The sequence below is a fragment of the Citrus clementina genome, unplaced genomic scaffold (genome assembly GCF_000493195.1).
Source record: "Citrus clementina cultivar Clemenules unplaced genomic scaffold, Citrus_clementina_v1.0 scaffold_9, whole genome shotgun sequence".
NCBI classification, from domain to species: Eukaryota; Viridiplantae; Streptophyta; class Magnoliopsida; order Sapindales; family Rutaceae; genus Citrus; species Citrus x clementina.
The window spans coordinates 9,764,967-9,788,735 of NW_006261964.1; the positions used below are offsets into that span (position 1 = coordinate 9,764,967).

At 33.7% G+C, this 23,769-nt stretch overlaps 2 protein-coding genes across 2 annotated transcripts; one reads left to right on the forward strand and one right to left on the reverse strand.

Moving 5' to 3' along the window:
• The first annotated feature begins 1,686 nt into the window (after window positions 1-1,686).
• Window positions 1,687-6,158, forward strand: LOC18031824 (inosine triphosphate pyrophosphatase). Its single transcript, XM_006420502.2, has 5 exons — window positions 1,687-1,977; window positions 4,862-4,893; window positions 5,027-5,139; window positions 5,484-5,560; window positions 5,719-6,158. The coding sequence occupies exons 1-5, from the start codon at window positions 1,703-1,705 to the stop codon at window positions 5,837-5,839; spliced, it is 618 nt and encodes a 205-aa protein (XP_006420565.1). The 5' UTR covers window positions 1,687-1,702; the 3' UTR covers window positions 5,840-6,158.
• A 1,878-nt stretch (window positions 6,159-8,036) lies between these two features.
• On the reverse strand, window positions 8,037-12,475 carry LOC18032461 (probable pectate lyase 1). The gene is made up of 7 exons (XM_006420504.2): window positions 12,229-12,475; window positions 11,793-11,837; window positions 11,136-11,210; window positions 9,430-10,072; window positions 9,222-9,325; window positions 8,954-9,092; window positions 8,037-8,853 (listed from the first exon to the last, which is right to left on the reverse strand). The coding sequence occupies exons 1-7, from the start codon at window positions 12,333-12,335 to the stop codon at window positions 8,629-8,631; spliced, it is 1,338 nt and encodes a 445-aa protein (XP_006420567.2). The 5' UTR covers window positions 12,336-12,475; the 3' UTR covers window positions 8,037-8,628.
• Window positions 12,476-23,769: the final 11,294 nt, after the last annotated feature.

Below are 23,769 nucleotides of genomic sequence, written 5' to 3' on the forward strand. Positions count from 1 at the left end.
ATATCAGTGGATGAAAAATCTCGCGTACGGTACATGCATCACACAAGATTATTTTCAACCAAACCGCGTTACTGTTCATCCGAGTCAAACCGCGTTACTGTTCATCCGAGTCAAACCGCGTTACTGTTCATCCGCGTGGTCAAACCGTTGACTGTTGACTGATGACGTGGCACAATCCTGAGCGTCCAAACTGTTTTTAATCCGATGGCCATGATTTACTCCATATATCTATAAAAAATGGGGCCTCCCCCCCCTAATTTGATATCTCTGAATCCATTTTTGGGATCCATTTTCTGTAATTCCCTCTCCATCTTGTATTTTCTTCATATTTTAATAAATTCCCATTTTGCCCCTAGTTCAATTATGAGTGGCTAATTTTCTTTCAAGCTTGGGTTGAAGGTGAAGTCTCAACATGTGTCATGGGCTTAATTTGGTAAATTTATTTTCTCTTCCCCTCTAGTTTTTGTGGATGTTTTGACTTCTCGTCGACAAATAATAATAATCTTGTTTAGATACCGCCTTGGTTACACCGGCTCTCTAGTATAAGGTTATTATTATTTGGCACGATAGGCCCTTAGCACCATATTGATTAGAGCGTGGTTCATGAGGTGTGGATTCCCCCCTCATAATTTAATTGGCATTAATACGGAGTATTTAGCCCATGATGCATGTTGATACGGATCCAGATACCCAAGTACGTCATTTCAATAGAATTCTCTTCAATTTATTCTCGCCATTTCAATACCAATTTTAGAATTTATTCTCACCATTTTAATTTAAGTTTTAGCATATTCCAAATCATTTCCACCATAAATCCAATCACTCATTTACAAAATTAATTCTACACAATTAAAATCCACCTCCTCGTGGGATCGACACTCGTCACCATTAGTCTATACTACAATAGATTCGTGCGCTTGCGAATACATTAAAATTTGCACAACAGCCCTCACCCATGAGGGTCTGGACAAGGGCCCAAGAAAAAAAGCCGGGACAAAGCCCAAGCCCACTACTTTTAAAAAAATAATTTTATAAATTAGAATAATATAATTAAAATTGAAAAGTAATTTAAAAATAAAAAAAGACTTAAATTCTTAACTTATAAATTAATTATGATTCAAAAAAACTAAAATTATGATATTAAATTCTCTCTTTTGTGTCAATTAATTAAGAGAGCATTTGAATTAGAAAATACAGTATTAAAGAAAATTAAAGTTATTAATTTTTATTTGCTTTATTTTTTATTTTAATTTAAAATATTGATTTTCTTTAATTTATCTATGATTGTAATAACTTATTGATAATTAATTTATTTCAAATTTATAATAATTTAAAATTTTTAAAATAAATAAATAAAGTCTGAACCCGGCCCGAGCCCGAGCCCGACCCAACCCGTACACTCAGATGACAGAGGGCCTGGACATGGGCTTGAAAAAGCCCGGCTGCCATCCCTAGGTGAGTCCCTAAATTACTCATTAGCCTTACTTTCAGCCATCAAATTCACGGCTGAAATGGATTGTGAGAGTAAGTAGCTGCCACCTGCTGCAACGGTTATCAGTGGGGGTGTAAAATTGTAAATGACCAAAGAAATAACGTCAGCCGTTAGATGAAACAATCTAAAATCCAACGGGTTTGCCGAATTTATAAATTTTGTCACTGAAGAGAGTAAAGAGACCCTTGGAACGTTTCAAAAGAAAGCAAAATGGCAGCGGTGGCAAGAGGACAGGGGTTTGTACTGTCGCGGCCGGTGACGTTCGTAACGGGGAACGCCAAGAAATTGGAAGAAGTGAAAGCCATATTGGGGCAATCCATTCCCTTTCAGTCTCTCAAGCTGGACCTGCCGGAATTGCAAGGGGAGCCTGAAGATATCTCCAAAGAGAAGGCTCGTTTGGCTGCCATTCAAGTTAACGGCCCTGTGCTCGTTGAAGATACTTGTCTCTGCTTCAATGCCTTGAAGGGTCTTCCTGGCCCTTACATGTAAGTTTTTTTTCCCCCTCCCAAATTTCAATTAAAATAAGTTATCTTTCAATTCATATTTGTTGACTAATGAATTCCTAGTACTTTATTTTCAAATGGGTTACAATTAGAAATTGGTAAATTGGTCTTTACACCTAATGTATGAAATCAATGTCAAATATCGTATCAGTCTCTGGCCTCGCTTAGGGGAACACAATTTGGTTAGAATAACACTCCTAACGTATGAATGTGTATTACTTTTTTTATCCGTAGCTAACACAATGTAGCAATGATATGTATGAGATGATCGGAGTTAACTGGGCCAAGGTTTTTGGGCAAATTATGTGTAGTATGAGCTATGAGTGTTAGTTTACTCCCATTATATGCTTCATTTCTATATCATAGTCAGAATGAGTTCTTGCTAGGAAAGTTCAAAGGTTATTTTTTTTGGCCACTTTGAAGACTGATAGAGAGGAAAGATTCTATGGATCGGTTGGTTTTAGTATTGTCATCCCACAGTCAGTAGTGGTCAGGTTTCGTAGGTATGATGCCTGTGAATTATACTCTAATTGCTTAATGGATCCATAGATATCCACAGATTCAATGCTATTTACCATGGCTTCTCGTTATAGTAAGCGTTGCAATATTTAGTAGATTTTTATGTGCTTGCAGAGTGCCTGAGCGGCATCCTTGAACCGAATTTTCTATTCTTTCTTATGCTGAATGGCTTGTCCTCATCCTTAGCTATTGTTTCCTTGTCTTTTATTTGAAGGTGCTCCAAGTACCTATCTTGGCTTGCTGATAATAAAGTTTGAATCCCTCCTCTGTAGGATAAATTTGCTCTTGGCCCCTAAAAACAATTATGGCTAGTATCCCTTAAGTCAAATCAATTTTGTAGAAAAGGTTTTTTTTTGGGGGGGGGGGGGGGGGGAGAAGAAAGTTAGGAACACGTCTATTTTGAAATTTCTTTTATTACTTGGAAATCACAATCATGAGAACCTTCGGAGATAAATTGAGTCACATGGTCTAAATGCATTGGTAAAACGGTTGTTGAAGTTGTAATTTTGATTTCATTTTGAACTCGTTAACTTCCATTGTCTTGGGCTTGGGGTTGCCGTGTTTCAACAGTTGAAATGAGGAGTGCTAATTTCCTTAGTTGTGTGATTGTTCATCTTTGAAGACGAAGTTGATTGGGAACTGTGCCAAATCGTTGATTTGGTGTTAGTAATGGCTGGATCAAGCAGTGTGAGCTTATACTTGGTTGCGTGACCTCTGCCGGTCAAATATCAGTTTTCTTGGGTTTTCAGCAATGCCGCTGAGGACAGGGCTGGGTGGAGCCCTATGCCTTCAGTGACCCTGGCCCCCCACCAAAAAAAGAAAAAAGATTTGCTCCTTGGTTAAAGCTGTTAAAGATATGGCCCCTAGGTATTATATTTTTGACGCTATAACTCTACATTCTTGTGTATGGGGCCAATATAGAAAACTTGCTCTGCCAGTGGCTGAGGGAACCATTTTCCTAGCCAAAGAGTTGCTAAAAACTTCAATAAATGACTTTCAATTTAGAATCTTTGTTTTTGTGATTTTATTGTTTATCTGTCGTTTATCTTTGTTTCATTTGACATCTTGTAGCATTGCATGATTATTTTATTTCTTTGTGCTCAAAAATGTTTTTCTGTATAGCATACTGTAGTTCAGAAAACCTTAAAAGAAGGAATAAAGAAATCTCTTAAATATTCTTTTATTTGCTGTGGAATTTTGCGCTGGTTTCCATATCTTTCTTATGTGTTAGAAACTTAATGCTTTTTCTTGGTATGTCAAAGTTTGTCATTGTTGTTTAAACAGTTCTTAAGTTATGTTCAGAAATTTCACAATTTCCCTAACTTAAGTTTATTCATGGTAAATAGTGTAAAACTTAATAGTTTGAGTAAATAGTAGATTACATTTCATGGCTTCAAAAATCTCAAAAAGCGGTAAGTATTTGAGAGTAAATATAAATGTATTAGATATGGTGATCTATTCTTGGACATAATTTCAACTGTTCTTATCTTTGCTGTTTAATTATATATGGTACTTGAATTAGTATGAGGTGGAGAAATTGCTGCTTAAAAGTTGTCTTTGTTACACCTCTCTGCCATTTGTCTTATGGTTTCCTGACGTTTGCTGTGTGCACAGATATGTTTGATTCCATTGTGCATTAGCATACAATAGTTTACTTCTATTCCCAAGCATATTGCTGAATTACATGCCTTACTATTTGGGACAGAAATGAGAGCAAAACAATACAATTTCTTTACCTATACTCTTGCCTTAGTGTATTGTCCAGAGCCAAATATATACCCCATTATTAGTTCCACCAAATGATTGAAAATATATATATGAAGCTAGAGGTGTACAGCAGTTGTTTGGTAATCTTCTTTACTGAATTAAATACTATTCACCCGCGAATAAATGCATTGCATCTTCGTTAGAGGGGAAATATTAACTTTGAGTAATAATTCCTGCTTGGATTTGCTTATACTCCAACTCTGTCCTGTGAGGATTATTGAACAGTTCATTTTTGTAAATAACTTATCTAATCTCTTTTTTATGAAATTATTTAGGAGGTTCTTTATACGTATTATTTTCTGATTTCTAGTCTAATAAATATCTTTCTATTATGTTTCAAAAATTATAATAAACAAAACTGAAATCTACAGTTACTACTAAATTTTTGTTAATTTTCATGCCAAGGATTTTGTGCTGAGGGACGAGCTTTTATATTTTATTTATGGCTTTTATAGATGGGTTTGATTAAATTTCTTATCTTTGGAAACAGGATGCTGTGCTTTCTTCAGGCCTTCTTTTTTAAGAAGTCAATGTAGCATGATCTCTGATTATTGTTTAATGTGATTTTCTAATCTTGCAGCAAGTGGTTCCTGCAGAAGATTGGTCATGAAGGTTGTGACTTACATTTCTACTTCTTTCATTTTTGTCTCTGTAACCTTCTGTTAATTTGTCACTATCTGTAGCTGATTTTGGTACTCTTTCTTCTTTATTTTTTTCATTTTGGTTTCTTTCCTTTTTTTGGTAGGTCTGAACAATTTGTTGATGGCATATGAGGATAAATCTGCTTATGCGTTGTGTGGATTTGCTTTTGCTCTTGGGCCCAACATTGAGCCCATTACTTTCTTAGGGAAAACTCCGGTATGTGTAATGAGTTTTCTTTGATCTTTTCAACATTTTTACGTACATTATATAGAGGACACATTTTAAAAAATGTTTTAAAATATTGAATGTTGCTTAGAATATTTCATAACGTTCATTGGTGTTTCTCTTTCTCTTGCAAATGCTTTTCAATCCTCAATTCACTACTTAAGTAGTAAAAACAAGTTGATGGTACTCTTTTTTTTCTTTTTAATAAAAAATAGTTGTAAAGTTTCTTTTGTCATTACTCATGCCTGATTTTTGCATTAACATTATTTGCTCTCTAGAATGCTGATGTTAAAAGTAGCATCTCTATCTTATGGGTTTGTGGCTGATATTTTCAGGGTAAGATAGTTCCTGCTAGGGGTCCCAATGATTTTGGATGGGATCCAATCTTTCAACCCGATGGTTATGACCAAACGTAAGCCCATTCTTTCACTTAAATTTCTGCTGTTCGTGTGATCGTGTCAGCTGTCCATTACCATATTGCTGATTGTAATTTGTTTGCTAGTAGCCCATAATTGTTCAGCCAAGTTGTAGATGAATTTATGCTTTTGTTTTTCCATTTTCTCTTTTAAGTTATGCGGAGATGGCAAAGGAAGAAAAGAACAAAATTTCTCATCGTTCCAAGGCTCTTGCTATGGTGAAATCCCACTTTGCTGAAGCTGGATATACTTTTCAGATGGACACATCCACATGAATGAACTGTATAGGTCAGACAGTCAAATGCTTTATCTCTATTTGTGTCTTCTGGTGGAAGGGATAAAGCAAAGCCTGCAGATTATTTATCCATCCTGGCTTGCGTAGGACAATCCATGGGTAACTTTTTCCTACATATGTGATTGTCTAGTGAAACAAATGAGCTTGCAATTTTCGGTTAATTTGTTCTGCGGTTGAACTTTAACGTCAGTCATCATTTTGAACGAAATGCTCTGTATAAATAGAGCAAGAAGCTGTTCCGGTCACAAATGATTAATAGAATAGAAAGGAAATAGCGATCATCACTCATTGAACCCATATCTCTTTGTGCTTAGAATCTTGTTCACAGTTTTCTATATGAAGTTTATATCAGCCATTTTTTGTCTGAATACAACGAATAGATCCAAGAGTTTCAAGTTACGATCCTCTAATTAATGATTTTAACTTTATTGTTTGCATAATTGCTTCCTCTCATGCAATTTTAGATGGTATTATTACCACTTCTCTGTTTTAAATGATGCTAGATAGATAGTCTTGTAGGTCCAAAAATGAGGGTAGTGGGGACAAAATCCCGAGTTTGGGGCTGCATACTGAGTGAGACAAATGAACCTACCATCAATAATGGATTAAAAGAAGAGAGAATTAAGCATAAATTGTTCTGCAAAGTAGAAACAATTCTGAGACACGCCATGGCATTTGGGGTTCTACTCCAATGACAAAATTTTTACTCAACGCTGCTTTTACGGCTCTCAATAATGTTGTATTGTTGTTGTTCAAGGCTTGTTTTGTAATTAAACTTCAGTAACCGTTGCAAAAAGCATTAACATGGGTCATAAATAATGTTGCAGGGATCCGACTTTACTATTTTTAATTCAACTGTGAAGTTCCCAAAAAGTGCATGCCTGCCCAAAATTGTAAGAATTTACCTTCGTTTTTCCAGTTACAGGTATAACAACAAAATGAGTTGGATGTAGGGCTTCTTTTATCAGAAACAGATAACAGTTGATAATTTTTTGGGGTACCATGACAGGACCACATGTAATCTGAATCCGAAATGGGTGTTATTTCCAGTACTTTGTTGTTGGCTCACACCGTACTTCTTGAATTTATGACTAGGCAAGATTCACAAGTCCGGTACCAAATTGTTCAACCAAAATACCTCACTTATTTATTATGAAACTGCGCTGGTTGGAAAATCACATCGCAGTTTCATGTAATTAGTGGGGCAAGCTCAGTACTCACAACGGTTGTATTGCAGACAAGCACCATTAATTAAGACCTTTTGTCAAGACATAAACCCCAAAATTATACATTTGAGCAAGAGGAGTTTAAAATTGAGAATGGACATAACAACACGTGGAAAACAATACTGTGCAGAAGAAGAAGCAAGAAGTTGGAAGGGAATGCCAAAATCATCTGCAAATGCTTAATGCAAAAGTGGTGGGTGGAGACGGCCTCATGGTCCCATGTATTTTTTTGCAAGCAAAGAACTTCTCTCACCACATGCCATATGGGCCCTACGAACACATGCATCACCTTCCACATCAATTTAGGGCTCATTAGTCATGCATCACCTTCCACATGAATTTAAGGCTCATTAGTCATGCATCACCTTCCACATGAATTTAGGGCTCATTAGTCATTACTACTTCTAGTTGGATCATATCATCCAGTTCATCATCAACCACCTCAGCATAACAAGAAGCTCAATCTGATTGTTAAAACTGTGTAGCTGTGCCTGTGTAGGACATGCTTGTTATTTAATTCCTTCAGAGTATCACTGTTCAATTATTCTTTACACACTTAGGGGGTGAAAAAGATCTAATCATTGTAGCTGCAAAAATTTGGATCAAAGCTCATCATTGATTATGCCACTGTTTTGATTTAGAATGTTAAGATAATTTGTAATGGAAACTAAAGTGATTTTGCAAAGCTTTAAAGAACTTTTCTGTGGATAGCATCATTTTGGTAGGACCCAAAAAAGCTTAAAAGAAAAAGCTCATCATGTTAAGTTAGTTAATAACTTTATGTGCATGTGAGTGTGCAGGTTATGCACATGAAAGAATCACAACTGCTGGTAAGTAAAAGAACACAGATAATGGTAACACTAACACACTTATGTCATAAAGGTAATAGCAATTCCACAAACAAAAGTAAAAGATTGCTTCCATTTGAAAGAAAAAGCTACAAAAAGAAAAGGTAAAGAAACATCACTGGTATTGCTATGCATCATTTGTAACAAAGTTCCTTTTTTAATAATTCAAGTTTTTGCATTCAAATACTGTTGACTATATGACTAGACACAACAAAGGAGCGGGGAGAAAAAAGCACAAAATCATTCCGACCCTATAAACCCAAAAGCCAAAAATGAAAAAGAGAGTATGTAGAGAGACCAAGATTGACAGTTGACAGCTGACTGACACTGGACACAAATACGCAAGTGCTAGTTAGAAGGAAATGAGAATTGAGGCTGAAAAAAAGAGGCCAAAGAGGGAAAATAAAATGAACAACGCTTCCGCACCTGCTTCTGGGAATGCAAATGTTTGTTTTTTCAGTTGAAGCAGGCCGAGGTTGAGCAAGTAACTGATAAACAAACTGGGTGAGGCAATACAATGACATGTGCAATAATGTACACTTGTCAAAATATGTGAAGCAGATATACGGTAGAGATTGAAACAATGACCAGATTGTGGATAAATTGGATAGGTGATATACTATATAGAAGAAAAATGAAAAACAAAACAGAAATTCGATGGCCATTTCTTTTTTCGGCCAATTTAATGATGAATACTATGAGCACTGACGGCTCTTGCGGCAAGTAAGAGCACCAGCACCAGAAGTAATGGATCCAACCATGGAGGAAGACTTGGCTCCCAAGCTTGAAGCACGAGCATAGCTAGCTGAGGCTCCTGCTCCGGATGGGGTAAAGTAGGCACCGTTCAGCAAGAGGTCTCCTTCAGATCTCCAGTTCCAGCCCTTCCACTGGCTTGCAGCTGTGTCCACCCTCTTTGTTACCTGTGAATGCAAATCCAGTTGTGAGAATAAGCAAATTGAACATTGCAGATAGTCTTATTGTATAGACAAAAGACAATATGTGAGATGTGAGAGTTGAGACCTCCTTTGCGAAGGCATTCAATGGAGCATTGTATCTGTTTCCCTGGCTGTTGATGGTGGGGTTTGCACTTCCACCAATGGCATACATTTCCCAGTGAGTGTAGTCATTGTTCACCACATGGAAATAACCATGTCTACACCTGAATTATTCATCATTAAATTCCTCGTCAGCTCCAGTCAAACTTGATTTCAAATAGTGCGAAAGTTAACATGGAGTAAGGTCTCCATTCATCTCCCAACACATTTCATGAGCTTGAGTTCAACAATACCTTGGCATTCTCTGAATGAGTCCCTCTCCAAAATGGTTGTAAGCAATGGTTACTTGCATTTGCTTGTCTCTGGTGTAGGAATCACTGTGACCCAGCAGCATAACCTGCATTTAATCACCACCATTAAACAAAATGACTTGGCATTTTTGCTTATTAAGAAAACAAGTTAGAGCAAACTGGACTACTGGAATATGCTGTAAAGACAGACCTCATTGTGGTGGGTCATGTGATTGTTTGAAATGGTAATGGCAGTAGATCCCATGACGGCATCAACAAGTCCATCAGCACAATGGGAGAGTGAATTGTGATCAATCCATATATGGCTAGAGCCAAAAATTGATATGGCATCACCATCAGCCACTGTCCTCCACCCATAGTGAGTCGGTGAGCTCCTAACCATGGCATTACCAGTGGGTTTACAGTCATGAACGTGAAGACCGTGAATGATCACATTGGTCACAAATTGGATAGTGATGCAACCTCCATTAGCAATGTGCACATTCGCCCCACGACCATCAATGGTCTTGAAGCTATTGACAATCAGTTCCTGTTTCAATTGAATCACCATGTCCCTCTTGAAAACAATCCAGAGAGGCTTATCCTGGATAACAGCATGGCGTAAAGTTCCAGGTTTGGGGTTAACAGGGTCATCATCCCTTGGGTCAGTGACAACATAGAAGCGACCATCACGGCCACCAATGGCATTTCTTCCAAAACCAATCCCACAATCTGCAAGACGCTTGCGGTTCTTGTGCCAGTTGCCGTCACAGCGCCAGCAGTCATCAATGGGATTACCAGTACCACAGGAGAAGTACCCCAACTTTCTCCTTTCAGTGCTGTTGCGGGTGCTCCTGAAATAACATTAAATTTATTGTTATTAACATGAAAAATGCTCTGAATTATTAGAATACAATTGCATCTTAATTTCTCAAGTCCAATGTCAAAATCGTTAGCAAGGTAATTGCATCATACTGTTATTTTTACAGTTCACTATCTTGTAAAGAAAAAGATTCTATGTGTCGGTGGCAGTGATTATTCCCATTTACCCGCATCTCCTGTGCTCCATCAGACAGCCAAAACCAATGAGGGTACAGATAGCACGTAAAGACAAAAGAAGGATGCTTTTTGGTCAATTTGTGAGAACGATCAGTAACGGATAGAATTGAATCTCTCTGTAGTGCAGGAAACAAAAAAGGGTATTCCTACGCTGTCTTTGTCATTTAGCCCACATACACATGGCTGAACGCCAGAACCCATCACATGCAATCTCAAAACAGAAATTTTCATAACCCAAAAAATAACCCCTTTTGCCATTCAAATAAAGTTCATGATTCAGTTGGTATTAAACGGCAAATCAACTATTAAAACAGAAACAAAAGAAGTCATACATGGACATCTATTTAAAAAAGGAAAAAAAAAAAAAAGGATTGTACGTTTTAATTAGTAGTAGTAGGTGAAAGAGACGCAAGAATTTATGTCCGTTGAACACGGATCTGTCAATAGCGTGTAAAAAGCAGAGCAAGAACGTGAAGGGTGATACACACTGATACTGATACTGATACTGATACTGTTATGATATCGGTTTCTTAAGCCTTCAAAAAGTGAAAATTTTCACAAAACGACAAGGTTAAAACAGAGAAAATAACCAATAGTTTCAAGCGTGTTCAAACTCTATGCCCGAAATAGTAACTGGGTTTTTAATACAAATAGGCGCGTTTGGTAATATTAATTACTTATACGGACCACAACGCGACCAGAATAACCCCCTCCACCCACTAGTGCCCCCATTTTTCCTTTTATTGGTAGTGAATTTAGTGAGATTCTTCAGGTACTTTAACAAGAATTGCAAATTAAGTGAAATTAGTAAATATATGAAAAAATAATTTTAAAAGAGTAAATGAGAAAGAGACGCACATCTCAACCATTGAAGCAATTTCATCTGGGTTATCAACTGCATGTTTACTCAAGGCCTCGGCTACTACTTCAGCTCTGTAAAAATAATAAACAACAAAATTCAATTAATTAATAATTAATAACCGAAGAATTTTTTAATTAGTAGTCAAATGAAAGACACGTGTCGGTGAGATGAAGCGAGTTGGGAAAATAAGAGTAGATACGAAGTACACTGCTCAAGAATGAGGCAGGGGTCACTATCGAGTAAAACCGTTAGCAAAGCTTTTTCTGAAGAGAGAGAAACTAAGGAGGGGAACCGTCGGCGGGAACGAGTTAAATTACTGAAATAACCTTCAAGAAAAGCGAAAGAAAAAGAAAGTGTGTGAGGGTAGTAAATGGAAATGAGGAAAACTGGTACGAATTTTCTGATTCTTGATCTCACTCAATACAACCAACGAAGGAATCCCAGCGGAACCCCAACCGACTAATAACAAATAACGGAATAAACGATCCAGATCTAAGGATCCAGATCTCAACGGTTGAGATCGTTATCGTACTATTAACGGAAAAAAGAGGGAGAAGCAAACGGTAAACAAACGGTCTCCAAACACTCGAAATAACAGAACCAACGGCTCAGATCAAAATTGACAACTTGAGGAGGTACTTCTGGTTACTTACTTGGCCGCCATTGTTGAGTTCATTGAGCTCTCTGCCTTCATCTTCCTGTAAACATTAAATTAATCAAATAAATTAAAGCTTAACAACAAAAAAATAAATAAACTCTTTTCTGTACTTATAGAATTGACATTTTTGTTTACGGTCATTTTCAGCTGATAAATGCAGTTAATATGAAGCAGAGAACCAGATTTATGACCATGAAAATAACGTTTGTTTACTAAATCGAAGTTGCATAATAATGTGGAATTGTCAATGAATTAGGAATTAAAAAAACGAGGCCAAAAATGGTAAATAAATTGAAAATGTAGCTTAATTTGCTCTCAAAACCGAAGCCAAAACGTTGTAGTTTCATTTTATCAAGATACCGAACTACTTAGAGAAGCGACGAAGAAAACATAAAGACAGAGAGACACAGAGAGAGAGAGTTAAACGAGACCTGGAAACAGAGACGTCTTGTTCGTTACGTACAGAAGCCAGAACGCCGACGAACAACATCAAAACGACGGCAAAACAGAGACAAATGCCACGCTGCGTCACCGCCATTGCGTTGTTTTCTTTGATTTTCTCTCTCTTTCCCACTCCCCAAACACAACCGAGAAAAAAAAGAAAGGAAGAAAGAAAAAGCAGCAGAGAAAGAGAGAGAGAGAGAGAAGAAATGTGTGTGTGAGTGTCTTCTGCAGAGTCAGTCTGGTACGTGCTCCAACAAAACGGCCCTCTTATAGACTCTCCATTCTCCATAATAAAAAAATAAGAAAAATTTATAATTCATTTAACGCCGTTAGTAACGGTAGCGGGTATCCGTTATGTTTTGATTTGACCGTAGTTGGGTTTTTAACCTTAAACTAACTAATCCCCCTTAACCATACCCACACCACTACTACCATCTCTCACCGGACTAACCGCATCGACTCACGTGCAATCCACGTGACATTGGTTTTTTATCTTCGTTTTAACCTCAAAGTGGCCGTAACTAACTTCCTGCCACGTCAGCGAGGGCGTTACGGAGGTTCGTGTCCGTACTTGGGCAGATGTCACGGTTTCCTGCTGATTTTGCGGTACCGGATAATTGCTTGTGTGAGCGTGAACGTGTATAAATTTTATATTAAATAATTTAATTTAAGAAAAAAAAATTAGGGACAAGTATTCAATTAGTACTTCTATATTTATGATTAATTTTTTTTCTTTTTCGGTCGAGGCTGGGGGACTTTGTATTCGCAGGCGCCAATCACGGGCCATGATAAAGTCATTTTCTTGACTCGCATTCTCGCAAACACGAACAGGCTTCAACTGATGAAGCAACAATTCTTCAGCTTCTTACTGGTTATTCAATTGCCTTAATGAGTTTTTTGGTCTCTGCTGTGTGAAGTAATTGTTATTGTTACGTATCCATATCAAGTTTGACGAAAATTGATAAAGAAAAGGGATTCCCCTTAGGTGCAACTGTGGCACGGTGCCACTGTTGCACCGTAGCCTGATCCAAAGAAAAGGCTAATTACCAATTTATCATGGTCTTTTTAATTTAATATTTAACCAATTATAGCATTGATGTGAAAGAATTTATTCTTTTTGGCATACAGTTGCTATTGATTACAACGTCAACATAAAAAACTTCTTCATCAACACTTTCATTTTTCTTTTTCTTTTTCTTAAATGTATATTACGTAACACATTATGAAGTTAGAAAAAATATTAAAATTGAAGCTTAATTAGAAAATCTGTAGAAAGAAGTCTTAATGCATCATAGTTTAAAGTCTCTATAGCATAGAAGAAAAAATTCGATCTCACGGCACATGCAATGAGACAAGGAGTGATTCAAATGTTCACAAATTTCTTTACTTCTAGTTAATTTCCTATTCATAGGGGGGTGCCCTCTTCTAACTTTTTCTACTTTGTAGAGCTGAATCTATGGCATTAAATTTCTTTTTTGGGCAGCATGGAAATGTTGAACACACTCGTTTATTTTGTTTTTCAGGCGGCAGCTTGTGGTTCACACTTCACAATCAAAAAGGCCAGTTTCTTGATCAGCTAAGTAGTTGAATGAAATAGTGCAATTTGGTTTCAATTCTAGTCAAATTTGAATTGGAGGAAACTTCGTCAAATGTGGGCTACAATTAGCAGAAAAAAAAAAAGTAAATTACCAAGGGAAAAAAAAAATTTCAATGCCGCACATGTGAGCAGATATGCTAGTGCATGTGAATTTTGTTCAATTTAGGCACGGATCCTGACCAATGTATACAAATCAGCTGCAACAATTCATCTCCTCACTAGCCTTCTAGTATTTTTTTTCATAAATGCAAATATTGTGTCACCACCCTCGTGTTAATTAATTAAAATATACTTTTTTTTTATTGATTTATCTTCACCCAACTTAAAAAAATTACTAGTAAAAGTTCAAGTAACCATGTTTTAAGACATTGTAATGTGGGCGTTCATAAATTAGTTAAGTTCATTATCAGCAATCAAACCACTAAAATTTGGCTTGAGGAATTTTTAGCGGATGTAATTTTTTTTTCTTTATGCATATATCAAATTTTTTATTCTATAAAAAAAATTTTAAATGATATGACATTCATCAATTGGTTTGGTGAGATAATACAATTAATTTATTTATTTGTTACAAACACTATTAATAAATACCCATCAACTTTAATTAAATAACTAGTGCTTCATTATTGAGAATAATAAATAAATCAAATCACAAGAATGCCCACTATGTCAATAGAAAAATTGTGTGTGAAATTATGGTTGCCGGCAAATCCATTAAAAACCGGTGCAAAACATTGAATCAAATATAAATTTAACTCCGTTCAATATATGTGTGTGTGTGTATTTTTAGTGAAACTTGATTAATTGGGAAGCTCACGGGGAAAGATATAATATCAATCAAAATAAATTATTATACTTTTTTTTAACATAATTTTTTACTTGTTGATTCAAATGAAGCAAAGACGTGAAACAGTGGAGAGGAAAACTAAAAGTTTAAATAACATGGTGTGAATTGAAATTGGTAACCGCAAGGTGATAAGAATTTTTTATTAGAAATTAATTAAAAAAATTTAGGCAAAGAATGGAATTTAATTTAATTTATCGAGCCCTTCATAGAGAAATGGCGAGTAATTTTGCTTTTTTGAGGGGCAAGATTATGTTGCCTTGCAACAACCAAGTGGCACCAATCATAGCAAGCGCTCACGCTTTGCAAGCCACATTTTTATTTACAGTTTTGCTCCTCATTATCATCAATATGTACAAAAAGGTACACCCAACATCATCATCTACTAGTAGCTAACAGAACAAGGACCATTGATTGTGTGGACCAATCTCGCGTGGGTTAGTTATTTTGATTTTGACCTTTTAATTTTTACAGTTAGGAAGCTAAATTGAATAATCATTGACTTGTAACAAATTTAATCATAATTTAATCAAAACCATGGGTCATAGTGATTAGTGTCATACCCTTCCATGGTCGAAATTAGATGGATATAAATTCTCTTCTAATTTAAGATCACATTGTTGGGAATTTGTGTTTGATTATAAATTTGCGATGGGTTATAGTGTTTTAACTTTAATTTTGACACAAATCTTGAACAATTAATTTTAAAAAATTTAATTGAAGATGAATAATCATTACTAAATGATACTTTAATTTTCAATATGTACAATTGGATTACTTAAATCAATGGCTCAAAATTATGTCAAAATTTTAAGTTGAAATAAGCTCGCCCATTTGTAATAGTCTTATGGAGAATTTTAAATGATTTTATGTTACCATCCCGGATATATAATTGAAAATTTTATATGTTGCGATAGATGATGAGACCTAACATTGCAAACGCACATTATGATAATAATTACATAAGAAATTATTTCGTAAGAATATTCTGATTTTAAAAGAAATGCAAATGAAGCTAAAAGATAAAGAAAGCCCCTCCACTTTAATGTATTTTCTTTTGTTCTTTAGCTTAATTATTAGAATTAATAATTTTTTTCCAGTTAACTTCGAGCGAATGTCTGAAAGATATGGACATTTGCATCAAATAAGTGTACCATTGATACATATTTTCTACCCAACAATTCCGTAGTCACCCCTCTCCTTTTCAGTTAAAGTGGAGGGCTTAAATTTGAGTCTCGCATGAGTCCTAACGGTTTAGTCGAATAATTTTTAAGTAATTTTTTTTGTTAATTATCTACCCAATTTTTTTTGTTAATTATCTACCCATCCGTATTCAAATTTTGAGAGAAATAAATGATTAAAAAGTCAATTTATACTCTGTCCACCCCTACTTTTTATTAAAAGAAATTAAAATTACATTGAGAAAAAAATAAATTTGATAGTTAAGTAAATTTAAGCTAATCATGATCTGATCCGTTTCTTGTTCGATGAAAAACCAACCACCAAATATTTGCCTCTCATTTGCTTCAATCCCTCCCTATATTCTTTGCATAATTTGTTCCATCGGTGGGTAGATGAAGGCCCACAAATCCATCAAGCTTAAACAAATTTCATACCTTGACATGTACGCAATAAAGAAAGAAAAGAGAGTGAGTGAGTGAGAGAGCGAAAGAGAGAGGGAGAGAGACATGAGTTCGTTGATGATGCCTTTTAACACTTTTCACTCAATTGCAGCTTAACAAAGTAGAAAAGAAAAAGATAGATTTTGTAGGCCAAATGTTTGTTAACCGGAATTCTGGCGAGTCTACGAGCTCTCTCTCTCTCTATATAACAGCTTTTATTTTCATTTTTACTTTTTTTATTTTTATCTCTTTGGGGGGGGCCAAAGTGAGTTGCAGGAGGAGGCAGAATTGACCATTTATCTTCTCAATGTTCTGCTTTAGAATGTTCTCTAATGGAAAATGAAATTGAAATTGAAACATTTTGATTGACTCTCAATTCCGGGAATCATTCATACAAAACCAAAGTGATTGGCTCTGTCCTTTTTTAACCTTAAAACAAAAGGTAAAGGTAAATTTCAAGATGATTTGTGCTGGGTCAAAGTTTAGTCACCCTGCTCTGCTACTGAGTTTATGCTATGATCATGTTCTGATTTATAGAGTAATTTTTTTTAGTATTACATTATAATTTCACTACATCAGAATAAAAAAATTATAAAGATTTTTTTTATATTTAATTGGATTAATATACAGTAATATTTAAAATCAAAAGTATATGGAATTAGTTTTGTGATCACACAAACCGAATCTATTTTAAAATATTTAGAAGACTCTTAACCTAAAACATGAAGCAAGAAGGAAGCAAGAAGGTGCCCAAAAGCACAGTAGTAAAGTCTACTGACAAACCAAGCCTCTTTTTTTTTTTTTTTTTTTTTTTTTTGGGCCTCAAGATAATGTAATTCAAACAAATTGTTTAAAATATTTGAAAAAAATATGTTTCTAGAAAATATTTATGTGTGGTTGATAATGGTGATAATCACTACTGCTCCAAAATATATCCAATCAAATTTAAATAAAATTTGAGCGTAAATTCTCTTAAAATTTCAGATGCGTTCGCGTAAGTAATTGTAAAATTCCATTAATAATTTACTATCACCATCAAATGCCAAGTTATTCATCACACCCCACATCAATTGAAGCATGTATGATGTATTATTAAACATAGGAAATATTCCGGGTATAATTAAATCCATTTAAGTGGAAATTATTCTATTTGGGAGAGGAGACCAACTTCAAACAATGATGATGATCAAACTTATGATGATTTATAGCGATCAGTATAGCAAGCAAGAAGCAATTATAATTAAGGCTAAGACCGAGCAAAAGTGATCATCTACGTACCAAAAATATAACATGCTAGTCTTAATTTTAATTAGGCTAGTGCTAGAAAAAAAAAACCAACATATATTTTATCATGTAGACCCATAATGTCAGCAACCAAATATATTGAGCACATGAGATCAATTCTCAACCATCCAATTTTGGTCACCACAACTAATTGTCACAAACAATTTGAATTTCTAAAAGTCCTTTTTTGCGATTTTAATTGATTTTGACGCGTATTGGAAATTATATATGAATATGACGTTAGCTAGCTAGCTACGCTATTGGAAGTTCGATTGGTTTGGATAATGAAGATTGAAGCATCGACCAAGCATGTGGTCTTCCATGTGCATGGTGGAACCATGGATGCCACCATTCACATTGTTCCTCAGGCTTTATATATATCAATGACAAATCACTACCTTTTTTTTTTTTTTGGGGTGAAAATGAAAGAGCGTGAAAGTCAAGTACCACACTAACACCATTTCACCAAGAGATTTGGGGTTGCTTGTGGTTCAAGAATTTGGTGTTATTGTTGTAATAGAAAATTTGTGAATGTAACGAAAAACTCGTGAAATGTAAAGAAAATTTTGTAGCAGTATAATGTTGAAAGGTAATGCAAGATAAAGATGGCCAGAAGATTTTGATTTTTTTTTCCCCTTCTATTTCACTTTCATAATCAGTTCTAGAAAATGTCATAGTCGTAGAGGATCAACAACAAAGTTAACGCATTGACAAAGACAGAGGAATAAGATAATATTTATGTGACATAAATAGAAGATTAGAAACCAACCAATAATCATGCCCTTTTTCATACTTAATTTCCAATTTATTAATTAAGTCAAGTAATTAAGTTTAACAACTCTCTAAATTAATTTTTTTTTTAAAAAGCCACTTTTAGTGGAGAAATTCAGCGCAGGAGTTCAACCAAGAAGGTTTAGGTAATTGACTCCAAATGTACGTAGAAATTACTTGCGTGTGCACTTTATTCAATTATTTTGCTACCTATTTCTGACTGCTAACATCACCGTTTCGACACATGCACTTATGCATTTCACCTATCTAGTTGACGCAAATTAACTTATTTTGTAAGCCCCTTATTTTATTTATCAATGCAGAAATCGGAGTATTTTCAAAAAGATAAAAGTTCGTTTAGTCTTTATATTTTGATGTTAGTGTTCGTTTAATCCTTGTATTTTTAAAAATACCTCAAAGCATCCTTACACTTAAATTATTGACATTCTTGTCATTACCTTTTGTTCCTTTGGACTTATTTTTACAATATTACCATATTACAATAATGTTTCTTTTTTAGATATTATTAAAAAGAAAAATTAAATTACAAATTTAACACCAAAAAATAAAATAAAAACAAAAAATGTATTAATTTTTGTGAAACTCTCCTGAGGAGTTAAAATATTAATTTTTCTAAAAATATTGATAATCTAATTTTTTACAATATTAATTTTTTTGGACATACGTGAGCTTCCACAAAAATTAATATATAACTTTTTTGTTTTTATTTTATTTTTGGGTTTAATTTAATAATCTAATTTTTTATTAATATCCAAAAAAGAAACATTACTGTAAAAGTGTAATATTATAAAAGTAAGTTAAAAAGAATAAAAAAAAATAATGGCACGAGTGTCAATATTTAGTAGCAGTGATATTTTGAGGTATTTTTAATAATATAAGGACTAAATGGGCACTAATATCATAATATAAGGACTAAATAAGCTTTTACCATTTTCAAAATAATAATAATAAGACTTAGAGGATTTTTAGATCTTATATGTTAAATCAATTAATATCTGCTCCTATCCTCTAAAATGTGAGGGGTGTAATATATTAATGTGCAATATTAGGTTTGTACTCCGAATTCCACTTGTATCAAAGTACTAGAGTTGGTCCTTGTAAGAATCACAATGTGGTAGTAAAATGATAAAATAAATAACAATATTAAATCTTAATTATTATCATAATATTTGAATTTCAATTGATGTTACAATTTATCTGTAAGTGCCACATCATGTGAGATATCAATATTTATTAATTTTTCCTTAATTACAATTTCACACCTCTCTACATAAATGTTAATAATTTAGTTGAGAAAAAAAATATTGGGCTAACAATGGGGATTCATAAAATTTATTTTTATAAAAAGTGTAAAAAGGAGAAAAAAAAATAGTGATGCAACATATGCCATCATTTATGTGAATAGGATATGGTGGAGACCCGCACCCGATCAAAAATGTCAAACTATAAGAGCCAGCTCAAATATAACTGGATAAACAAAATGGGACCCGGTAGAATGAGCCAATCATAAATCAGCAACCAGAAACACCGACCACGAATGGATGCGAAAGTCACGTGGCCACTCACCGCTCATTAAGGGACAGCACTCAGCACACGTACACGAACTCCCTCTTTTTCAATTTTCATTGGCTTACAACTTTCAACTTTCTATTAAATTATCCCTTTGCCTTTCTGTATTAATTATTAAATTTAATAAGCTAATAAATAAATATATAATTATTTTTCATTTTATTCTTTTTATTATCTTCTACACAATCTTTGCTTGCGGAGTGATTGCCGGGGCTTATAAATTTACTACCGGCACAACAGAACCGTTGGATTCATTTTAATTTAATTTATTGCGATAATAAAATAATTTAAAAATTAAAGAAAAAAAAAGGAGGGGACGAGCATGTGAAAGTGCCCACGTGGCAGTAAGTACGGATTGGTTGGTCCAACAATTAACGGAAGAATCTATTAGCTGGAATAAATAAATAAAAGTTTGATGTCTTATCCAAAACATAACAGACACTAGAATAGCCTTTGCTGGCTGCCATAGATTGTGGGGCTAATTTATTTCAATTATATAATACTTCTTAATTACAATTTAAAAAAAATTATTTTATTCAACATGATCTAATTAATCAAACAGTAATTCGTGCCCAAATGTTCATGTTTACTTGTCATTTTCACTTGTCTGTAACTCTAGATCCGAACCCAACACTATTGATACATATTAAATGTAAATATTAATCGTTTTATTTTTTATCTGATCAATTAGCCGAGTGATGTCTTATTCATGTCGAATTTATGAATCGTGTCACCTCTAGTTATATATATTAGTATATTAATCTTCCAGTTCTATATTTAAAAAGAGTTAATTCAATGTTTATCTTGTAACATCTCTGTTTAAATAATTATTAATTGGGTTTTTGAGAATATACAAATATTTGCAATAAGGAAATTTTAGCTATACCAAAGCCTTTCTGTATGTATGGTGTCAAAAGATTGAGAGAAGCTAGTGCTGGTTTTGGGTGGTTGACAGAGAGGAAAAAGGGCTAATTGTCTCCTTTTAACAACTAATAATCTTTTTGCTAGGTGGGAATCAAAGAATAGGAATTAGGAAAAGCCTAAAGACTGGGTTGTTGTCATTAATTAAGGAGGTAAATAAAGTAAAGAGTCAAGTCAAGTTTGTGTAATTTACAAGCACTACATGTCTACACAAGTTTCTTTTTTTCTTTCTTTTTAGTTTGAAGACCCCACCTATATGTTAATTAACCAATAGTTTTGTTCATTAACTACCTAATTAAGGGTGCGTTTAGGATTGAGGTGCTGTAGCTTTTAAGCTACAGCTGCTGTGAAAAAAAAAACTGTAATTATGAAACAAAAGTTAATAATATATAGTAAATATAAATTTTAAATAATAATTTTGATAAAATTATTAAAGATATAATAAATTTTATATTATACAAGTGAAAAATCATATCAACATAGCTTAAAAGCTACAGCAGCTAGTGTTTACCAAACACTTTAGTGCTGTAGCTTTTAAGCTACAGCTGCCCAACCTCAATCCCAAACGCACCCTAAGTTGATAATTACTTGATTTTCGCATTCACCCGATTTCTATCGGTTATGGCCTATGGGCTTGAACTAAAAGGATTAGTTCAATAAAACAAAATGATGGTTAGGACTTAAATATCGCAAGAACCATTTCAAGAATTTTTTTTTTAATAATTAAAGGTTGGGGAAGTTGTCACATTATGGTTTCCTTATCACATTATGGCTTCCAATTTTTTATTATTGATTGTAGTTTTCAATTGATTCTTAGCATGCACTCTCATGCAATTTAGATATAAATACTAGAGATGATTATAACTTTCAATACAAGCAAATTTATTTATTGCTACGTATATGGGTTTTAATACATTATTATGGTGTTAAAGAAACGAAGTGTGCTTTGCTATCCAACTGGCTTAATGGTTATTAATTGTCCTCTTAAAAATATAATTTTTCAAGGCCATAACCCCACTTCACATGGGTTAAAATCTTTTATCTTCATCAACCTAGATTCTTGCATTCATCTTTGGCTCCACCACCAACAACAAGAAACAGAAATAAAAGTTTTCCTTTTTAAAATAATTACAAGTGAAAGAGAGCTGCAAATTTCTTGGAAAATTTTGATGTGTAAGATTGACCTTGCTTGTTACATATTGTATAGATAATTAAACGCGTTTTGACATCTAATTGTAATCATTGCATGCCCATCAGCCATGATTCCAAATGTCAATAATTAAACTCATTTGCAGTTGTTTATGATGTTGAGTTGAGAGAAAAAGTTTTACCTTATTAGTTAAGAATTAAGAGAAGTGACTGGAGGTAAATGCCCTTTTCACATTTCCTTATGATTATCTTTGAGCATAACAAGCCTGGTCTGTATACCTTTCAACATTAAATATAAATATATATATAAAAAAAAATACCAAGTTAGGGGTATTGAGATTTCTCTTTAAATAAAAGCGAATAAACACATGTGATCATTCTTCTTTATAAATGGATAAAATAAACTCTAATTATTATGTAAAAGTGATTATGAACATTAGACTTCAAGTTAATTGTGGTCTCACTAATAATCACTTTCATTTTGGTGATTTAATGATAATAAATGAATGTAATTAAACATCAATGGCAAATGGCAATAGGCACCTCTACTATAGCAATAAGAAAGATTTGAATGACTTTATTTAAAGCACAAATTATTTTAAAATTCCACAAATACCGGATTAATTGAAAATCAACCTATTCCTTCTTCGTTTTGTTTCCTAATTCAGCGGTACCTTTAGCACATGTCTCGCCGATGATGTACAATAATTATAATGAAAGAGTATGTAGAGGAGTTGGTCAAATCCAATGGAAACAAGTACAAAAATACTGTAACATTCTTCAAGGAAAATTATCCTTTTTTTCTTTTCCCCCCTTGGTTCATTGCATATGAAACATATTGCCTTAAATTTGTTGTTATACTGTCATATTTTATTTATGTACATATAATTTTATTATCTAAATTTTAAACTAAGTATAGAAATAAACAAATGTAATGTTCCAAAAAGAGGAATCATCTTTTGACAAGTTTCAACTCACAATCATTTATTCAATCATATTGTATCTAAAGCAAATGATGAGTTCGTATGCTCTGCATGTTCTGAATTTGGAATGTTTGTGCCAAAGAAATTAAAATATTGATTTTAGCAAAATGTCAAATTAAAACAATGACCTAAATATTACTTGTTTTAGTTAAAGGGGCAAATTTCCTGACATTCTTATGGTTTAGTTTGGTCTAATTCCCTATTAAATCCTTTGCTTGTAAAATATATATATAAAAAAAATACTTACGTACACATTTTAATAAAGTGTCTATACTAATTTTATTATTAAACATATGGTTTGATAGCATGTTTGTATAAAAAAAAAAAACGAAGGCTCCCATACTTAAGAAGGATTTATCACCTTGGATGAGAATTTTGATGAGATGACCCGAATAACATTTTAAAAGAGTTATCTATTTAAAAGAAAAAAAAAAGTAAAGGAGAAGAAGTATAAAACAACAATTCGTTTCTTTGCAAAATAGCATTAAAAATATTTATAATCTCCTGCACAATAGACTATGCGATTGGTAAAAACAATTTAATAAATAACGTTTATTTCTCAAATAAAAAAACTTCAGTCTCAGTTTTGTTTCAGATCTCTATACATGAACATGCATATGACTTATGTTTAATCTCTATCAGACAAAAAAAAAAAAATTAGTTTCAATCCTTTATCTAATTCATTTATATCTTTTAGACTTTTCGAAATAATTAACTACCAAAATTGAGCGGGGTTTCGTGGTTCTAGTACTTCAATTCAAGGACTG

Bases quoted from the DNA above. Each gene is read 5' to 3' on its own strand.
- LOC18031824 (XM_006420502.2), top strand. From the start codon at position 1,703: ATGGCAGCGGTGGCAAGAGGACAGGGGTTTGTACTGTCGCGGCCGGTG. The intron at 4,894-5,026 runs GTTGTGACTTAC...TTTTTTTGGTAG, and splicing joins GCAGAAGATTGGTCATGAAG to GTCTGAACAATTTGTTGATG. The intron at 5,561-5,718 runs GTAAGCCCATTC...TTCTCTTTTAAG, and splicing joins CCCGATGGTTATGACCAAAC to TTATGCGGAGATGGCAAAGG.
- LOC18032461 (XM_006420504.2), bottom strand. From the start codon at position 12,335: ATGGCGGTGACGCAGCGTGGCATTTGTCTCTGTTTTGCCGTCGTTTTG. The intron at 11,211-11,792 runs GTAAGTAACCAG...TTATTTTTACAG, and splicing joins AACTCAACAATGGCGGCCAA to AGCTGAAGTAGTAGCCGAGG. The intron at 8,854-8,953 runs GTCTCAACTCTC...TTGCATTCACAG, and splicing joins TGAATGCCTTCGCAAAGGAG to GTAACAAAGAGGGTGGACAC.